Source organism: Pimephales promelas, chromosome 2 (genome assembly GCF_988280905.1).
Source record: "Pimephales promelas chromosome 2, fPimPro1.hap1.1, whole genome shotgun sequence".
NCBI classification, from domain to species: domain Eukaryota; kingdom Metazoa; phylum Chordata; class Actinopteri; order Cypriniformes; family Leuciscidae; genus Pimephales; species Pimephales promelas.
Window position 1 is genome coordinate 33,829,792 of NC_142770.1, and position 8,465 is coordinate 33,838,256.

Sequence of the window (8,465 nt, forward strand, 5' to 3'; positions counted from 1 at the left end):
CCGTAGCAAATTCACAGCCGCACCGGCTGAGCTCCAGCATATGCAACGCGGCCGCCTCACAACCCAACGCGCTACAGGTGCGAGGGCCCGCCCATCGCTGCTTGCAGCTTTAATGTTAATATTGTTTTTGAAGTATGTGCTGTGGTCACGCTATTTATTTACAATGCACACAAATATTGTTTTCCAGCTGCTTGCGTCACAGGCGTCTGTACAGTGGATCATGTTCGGACAGAAAGCCACCACCACATGGCCCAGAGGTGGACAGACATTTCATCCCGGAGCTGCGCATTTGATGTATTTTGTTATTGCTTGTTCATATGCATTTGCTTTTTTGTTTTTTTTTATAAAAAAAGTTTTAATCAACATTTGTCTGGGAAATTCTTCATAAATGTATGTCCTAGTTATTAACATCAATACAAAATGTAACATCATATGGCTGTAAGAGGTTTATTTTTAATTGTCGCGCTGTGTTTTGTCTCCTGTGAGCCTGTCTCATTTCCTCCTCTTCCATGGCGTCCTATCTGCGTGCCGCTCTGTGTTGGTAGTGCGCACGTGATTGTGCGCGCCTTGGCACACTTGCGACCAGGTGAATGAAATTGGGGTAATCAGAAGCTCGTGCCCAGTTAAGTGAGCGGGAGCATATATACACACACAATGCAGTCATTTGGCTGAAATGAAATGGACTGAGAGGACGGCAGAAGCATTATGCATCCACTGTGAGAAATGAGACTTTTGATTGTGACAGGCTATCGGTAAGCTCATATGGACTGACGTTCAGATCCTTAACTGTTTAGGTGCAGAAATGTATTTAATAAGCTAAGTGTGTTAATGTGGGTGTGAGTTAAAAATTGTCACTGCATAGTTAAAGAAATAAATTGCTAAAACCAAATCCTTGGATGTTTATGGATAAAGTGTGTGCTTTTTACCTTTTATATTTGTAGGTAAATACTTCAATAGACTTGTTAATGCTTAAAATACAGATTAGTAAATCCTGTTAAAATATAATTGTTTGTGGGACATTATACATCTAAATATACTTACCTGGTTGAAATACTTACCTTGACTTGTGTTTACTGAGACTGTGAATAATACCTGTTTACTCAAAATGCTTTATTTTTTGTATTTAAAGGTTTTTCACCTGTTACTCCTGTTACTCCTGTTACTTGAACTGGTCAAAATAAATTTATCTGAGTGAAATCCGAAGTCTTGTCCTTGTTAAGTGTGGACACCTCACAGCTAGAAGAAAACACTTGACAGTGAAAAACCGGCCTGGCCAGAAGGAAACCGGCCGTGACCAGTGAAGACTCCACAAAAGCCCACCGCAAAGAGGGAAAGAGACTCCACCTGGGGGCCTGGAGGAAATCAACTATCTACCGTCCACCTGTCAGTCCAACAGCCAAAAAAGGCAACATGGCCGAGTCCAAGTCACTCGAAGAGCTGAAATTGGAGCGAACTACAGTAAAAAGACTTTTTTCCCGACTCACCAACCATATAAAGAGGACCCATATGGAGATGTCTGTAGAGGAGCTACAAGATAACTTCAAAAGACTCACAGCAGAGGGCGCCAAAGTGCTGGATGTAAATGAGGAGGTTGAGGCTGCTTACATTGAACAGGGCAGAGGAACCGAAGCGGAAGCCACACCTGAGTTAAGTGACCAGCAGAGAGCTGACCTCGAGAAGACGGAGAAAGAGTGTGAGCAGAGGTTAAAAGAAGTAAAGCACCTAGTCCAGGAGACACTATGGGCCTCATTTGGTGAGAGAGAACTGACCCTTGCTCTAAAAGCTGCAGAGGCAGAGTCCGAGAACGTCTTCTCCGCTCAGCCTAACACACCCTTGGAGGCATATGACTTTATGCTCCACCATTTGGAGAGCCTGGTGCACAAAGCCAAAGAAGCGCACCAGACTTGGAATCGCTGGGCTCCCCTAGCCGAGAAGCAAGACTCCACTCGTCGGCTGACGGAGCTCGAAATCCAATTTCCCAAGCTGATGTCGAGGAAAGCCGCCCTGATCGGAGCAGCAAGAATTAAAGAGGACACCAATAAGGTACCTGTCACAGCCCACAGCGCAGCCCCTGTTGCAGCCATAAAGCTCAAAGCCACAGCTTTACCAAAGTTTACTGGCAGCCAACGTGAGTACTACAGATGGAGGAAAGAATGGGAGGCTCTGCAGAAGCAAGGCGAACCAACCGGGTCCAAAGAGGTGAAGAAATTTCAACTGCTTGATAGCCTCGACGAAAGAGTGGCCAAGGATCTACGGCTCTCTACTTACACCTTAGCAGACGAGATCTTCAGAGTCCTAGAGAACCGCTACGGAAACCAAGCCACCATCGCCATTGAGATTGTCGAAGAGCTACAAGCTATCCCCCCTGTCCGTGGTAATCACCCAAGAAGAATCCTAGAACTCATCCAAGCAGTGGAGAAAGCCCTCTATGATTTGACTGAACTGAATAATGCAGAAGCCATAAAAAACCCACTAGTGTTAAAATCCATTGAGAGTAAATTGCCAGAGTCTTTGAAGAAAGACTGGCTTACCCACGCTACTGACCCAAACAATGCTGTGACCCACTGGAACCGCTTTGACAAGTTACTGGCATATCTCAGATCCCAAGAGTCCATCTACGAGCAGTTAGAACAGCTGGGAGACATCGACCCTGCCAAGGAGAAGACCAGGTTTCAAACAAAGCATGCTCGAACACGGACGGTTAAATCCAGCAGTGAACTAGCAGGCTGCATCATCTGCGGAGATCCAAAACACAAGAGAAAACTCTATATCTGTAGGAGGTTTAGGACCACTAAAAAGTTCCAAGAAAAGAGGGACGCAGTGCAACAGCTTGGAGCCTGCGAGAGGTGCCTCGAAATCCACAACGAACCCTGCAGAAAAACTACTTATCTGTGTGGGAATCCAGAGTGTAGAGACCAACACCACTACCTCCTTTGTCCCTTGCCCAGACACCAGTCCCAAAGACCCAAGTTCTGTCCGACGAGAGCTGAGGGGAAAAGACACACCGAGGCCCAGGAAGAGTTTCTTTCCAAACTTTCACCTGAGCTAGCGCAGCAGTGTCGCAATGCTTTCTGCAACATTGCATCTCAAGCATATAACTCCACCGCAACAGAGAGAGGCCTTCTGGAGGAGACTGGTCTGCACGAGTACCCGGTGATCCTGATGCTCCTTGACGTCACTGCCAATGACGGGCAAAGAATCGGAACACTTATTGACCTTGCATCTGACACGAATTACATAACTCATAAAGCTGCAAGCAAACTAAACCTCCGCAGTGAAGATGTCACACTAGTCGTACATGGCGTCGGAGGGATGAAAGTGTCTGTTGCAACCAAGCGCTACCTCCTCAAAATCCGTGTCAGCACTCCGAGAGGAACTTTGAAGTCTCACCAGCTGATCTGTTATGGACTTGACAAGATTGCAGAAGTGCACCGACATGTTCCATCTGACAAATTGAAGAAGATCTTCCCTGCTGTTCCCCTTAAGGACCTCATCAGACCCAGAGAAATCCAGCTTCTGATTAGTCACAAAGAAGGACAGCTGGTGCCCCAAAAAGTCAGTTCAGTTGGTGATCTGGTGCTCTGGGACGGTCCACTCGGCAAGACAGTTGGGGGCATGCATCCAGACCTCTTCGAGGAAGTCACGCTGAAGGCCCACTCGTCCAAGACTCATTTTGCTAGATCGATGAGAACTTCAGCAGTCAAGTATCGAGAATTCACTACAGACTTAACTTCCTGCCAGTATCCTGACCAACCCGAGATCCAGTCTAGCACAGCCACCAGCAGCAGAGACTTTCTGAAGTGGTGGAGGTGGGAAAGCATCGGAGCCGCCTGCCAGCCGAGATGTGGAGGATGTCGCTGCGGAAACTGCCAGCCAGGGGGTAAGGAAATGACGATAGCAGAAGAAAGGGAGATGGAGATCATAAGAAATGGCTTGACCTACACGACTGGAGATGTACACAGCACTGAACCACACTGGCATGCTAAGTATCCTTGGGCAGAAGATCCAGCAACCCTGCCAAACAACAGGAGAGCAGTTGAGGCAACATTCCTCAGAACTGAGAAGCAGCTGTCAAAAGAACCTGAGTGGAAGGCAGCCTACGCTGCTCAAATCCATGAGATGGTGAACCGCAGAGCCGCAGTAAAGCTGTCCAAAGACGTCCTGCAGAGTTGGACTGGGCCAGTATGGTACATAAGTCATCTCATTGCACCAAATCCACACTCAGTCTCCACCCCAGTCAGACTAGTGTGGAACAGCAGTCAAAAGTGCAGAGGTCTCAGTCTGAACGATATCCTCATCAAAGGTCCTGATGTCCTGAACCCGATCAGAGCTGTCCTACTGAGGTTTCGAACTGGTGTCTACGCTGCTCTAGGTGATATTCGGAAAATGTACAACTCTGTCTGGCTGGAAGATCGAGAGGTCCATCTGCATAGATTCCTGTGGCGTGACAGTGAAGATGCTGAAATAAAAGATTTTGCCATTACAAGAGTCAACATCGGAGATAAACCTGCCGGTTGCATAGCCCAAGTCGCCATGCGAGAGACTGCAAACTTGCCTTCATTTAGTCACTTCAAGGAAGAGAGACGCGTGCTGGTAGAAGATGTCTACGTCGATGATATTCTGACTTCACACAACGATCTTGACCATCTGAAATGCCTCACAACCAACATCAAATGCATCCTGAAAGCTGGAGGATTCCACATAAAGCCCTGGGTTTATTCCATTCAAAATGGGAGGAAAGAACCCGAGAAGGAGATGCCAAAGACTATGATCCTACCAAACCAGCTGACGGAAGACGACAACAAAGCCCTCGGCCTTGGTTACATCATCAATGATGACAAACTCCATGTCATGGCTGCAGTTAACTTCTCGAAGAAGAAGAGAAATATGCGTCTTGGTCAAAACCTGCTCAAGGAAGAGGTCAGAAATCAAACACCTGATCCACTCACCAGACGAGAACTGCTAAGCCAAGTTTCGAGCCTGTACGATCCACTCGGCCTTGTGACTCCTGTTAAGCAAAAGGGTGCCATCCTGGTCAGGAGAGCTTTTCAAGAAGCCAAAGTAAAATACGGGCTAGAGGACACGTGGGATGCTGCTTTGTCTGAAGGTCTCAGAGAAGACGCTATAAAGCTATTTGAAGAATATGCTGACCTGAGCCAACTTCGTTTCGTCAGATCCCTGACTCCACCAGATTTCTGCGCAGAGCCCAGTGCCATCACGTTCTCTGATGGCAGCCAACACGCATATGGCGCAGTGATGTATCTTCACTGGAACTGCAGGCATGGTGTCGTTGTGAGACTGGTCGAATCCAAAGCCAAGTTGACCCCTCTTGACCACAAAGGGGATCCTGTGAAAGCTGAGATATGCGGAGCAGTCTTCGCAGCCCGCCTCAAGACCTACTTCCAGAGACACTGCCGACTCCAGGTCAAGAGATGGTATCATTTTGTTGACAGTCAAACAGTCCTGGGTGCAATACAGCGTGAGAGTTATGGCTACAAGACTTTCTTTGCAAACCGTGTCGGTGAGATCCAGGGTAGTACCGATGTCCAGGACTGGTGGTGGATTCCTGGGCCAGCAAACATTGCCGACATCATCACCAGAGGGGCCTGTCCAGATGCCCTAACCGAAGACTCCGAGTGGCAGTTGGGTCCAAAGTTCCTTCAACTTCCTGACGATGAGTGGCCGAAGAAGTCCGCCAGAGACGTTGCAGCCCAAGCTCGAGACAAAGTTACAAGGATCCAGAAAAAAACATTTGTAGCACTGCTAACCAGAAGTCGCCTGAAGACAGCGCATAATCCAGCCCTGCTAGAGTCTGGAAGACCACCAGCAGGAGAAGCAGTCCAACAACTAGTCGATGGAAAGCGCTTCAGCAACCTGAGAAGGCTGGTTGGGACTGTGGCTTGGATCTGGAGAGCAGCTAAAAAGTTCTTGAGTGCCAAAACCAGAGACCAAGAAAAGTGGGAGGCAGTGCCATCCTCGGGTGTCCTTACAGTCAGTGAGAGACGAGATGCGTTTCGAGACCTTTGCCTAGCAGCACAAGAGGGTGTCAACTTCCCAACCACCACAACAGACAGATTAGTTGTCTACAGAGATCAGACAAGTGGACTTCTAGTTTGTGGTGGCAGAATCCAGACCTTTAGAGAAGACCGTAGAGCTGTTCCACTTTTACCGTTCCAAGCTTGGTTATCCACCCTGCTAGCTAGAGAAGCACACAGTGAGTCACATGAGGGAGTGGCGGGAACCCTGCTGCGGATGAGGATAAAGGCGTGGGTCATCAGAGGAAGGATCATTGTCCAAAAGGTTGTTGATAAGTGTATCGTCTGCAAGAAAGCAAAAGCAAGAATCTGTAAACAGATAATGGGAAACTTACCTGGAGAGAGGTCAAGTCCTGCGGCACCATTCGAGTTCACATCCGTTGACCTGTTTGGACCTTACCATGTGAAGGATGATGTCAAGAAGAGAGTGACCATGAAAGTATGGGGCGTCGTGTTTTGCTGTATGTCCAGCCGAGCCATCCATGTCGAGCTAGCAAACACACTATCAACGGAGAGCTTCCTGCTTGCTTACCAGAGATTCACTGCTGTCCGAGGCCATCCCCGTAAAATCTGGTCTGATCCTGGTACAAACTTTGTTGGGGCGAGATCTGTTCTAAAAGAGATGTACACTTACCTGGATCAAAAGAGCACAGAGTCACTTAAAGAGTATGCTGCCAAAAATGAGACCACCTGGATGTGGAAAATCCTCCCAGCTGACTCGCCTCACCGAAACGGGGCCGCCGAAGCCGCTGTCAAAGTCACCAAGAGAGCCCTTCAAAGCCTTGGCAATGTAGAAGGCCTAACCTTTAGTGAGTTCCTGACAGTGCTGCAGCTAGCTGCTAATCTTGCCAACGAGAGACCCATCGATGCCAGAGTCCAGAGCCGAGAAGAGCGCATTCAGTACATCACGCCGAACAACTTGCTACTTGGTCGAGCTACACAAAGTGGAGATTTCAAAACTGTTGACTACACCACTTACCCATTCAAGAGGCTCAAAGAAGTACAAACTATGGTAAACAACTTCTGGAAGTCCTGGAGCCAACTTGCTGGTCCGAACCTTTTCATTCGCAGTAAGTGGCATACTGCTGAGAGGAACGTTACCGTTGGAGACATAGTTTGGCTCTGCGACCAAAACGCACTGAGAGGGCAGTTTAGACTTGCAAAGGTAATCAGTGCAAATCCTGATTTCAGAGGCGTCGTTCGAGATGTTCATGTGAAAGTCTCTCCAAGTTCCAGCGTCTCTGTGAGAAATTTAAAACCTGGTGCCACGGATCCTGAATTGGGTACCATACTGCATCGGGATGTCCGACGTCTTGTGGTCCTCATGCCGTTGGAGGATCAAGTCAGAGACCAGCCCACCTGAGAGTACGATCTTTCTGAGCGCTGCCCCGCAAAGATCGAGTGGGAGGTGTCGCGCTGTGTTTTGTCTCCTGTGAGCCTGTCTCATTTCCTCCTCTTCCATGGCGTCCTATCTGCGTGCCGCTCTGTGTTGGTAGTGCGCACGTGATTGTGCGCGCCTTGGCACACTTGCGACCAGGTGAATGAAATTGGGGTAATCAGAAGCTCGTGCCCAGTTAAGTGAGCGGGAGCATATATACACACACAATGCAGTCATTTGGCTGAAATGAAATGGACTGAGAGGACGGCAGAAGCATTATGCATCCACTGTGAGAAATGAGACTTTTGATTGTGACAGGCTATCGGTAAGCTCATATGGACTGACGTTCAGATCCTTAACTGTTTAGGTGCAGAAATGTATTTAATAAGCTAAGTGTGTTAATGTGGGTGTGAGTTAAAAATTGTCACTGCATAGTTAAAGAAATAAATTGCTAAAACCAAATCCTTGGATGTTTATGGATAAAGTGTGTGCTTTTTACCTTTTATATTTGTAGGTAAATACTTCAATAGACTTGTTAATGCTTAAAATACAGATTAGTAAATCCTGTTAAAATATAATTGTTTGTGGGACATTATACATCTAAATATACTTACCTGGTTGAAATACTTACCTTGACTTGTGTTTACTGAGACTGTGAATAATACCTGTTTACTCAAAATGCTTTATTTTTTGTATTTAAAGGTTTTTCACCTGTTACTCCTGTTACTCCTGTTACTTGAACTGGTCAAAATAAATTTATCTGAGTGAAATCCGAAGTCTTGTCCTTGTTAAGTGTGGACACCTCACAGCTAGAAGAAAACACTTGACATTAATACAGGATTAAGTATAGAATTTATAAATAATAATCATTATTATTGGGGAGGGGTTTACCCAAGCCTGTATTTCTAAAGGTCCAGGGTTACCAATAGGGAAAGATCTACCAACCAATCAGATGTGATTGATGATTTGATGATGTAATTTGTTTAACCCAATGACTGAGAAGCTGGGTCGGGCTGCTGAAAATGCTGCTGCTTTTCATATGGTAATAAAGT

General features: G+C 46.9%; 1 protein-coding gene across 1 annotated transcript; it reads left to right on the forward strand.

The window, feature by feature from the left end:
• The first annotated feature begins 459 nt into the window (after positions 1-459).
• LOC120491335 (uncharacterized) lies at positions 460-8,240 on the forward strand. The gene has a single exon (XM_089118737.1). The coding sequence runs from the start codon at positions 1,411-1,413 to the stop codon at positions 7,396-7,398; it is 5,988 nt and encodes a 1,995-aa protein (XP_088974863.1). The 5' UTR covers positions 460-1,410; the 3' UTR covers positions 7,399-8,240.
• The last annotated feature ends 225 nt before the right edge of the window (positions 8,241-8,465 follow it).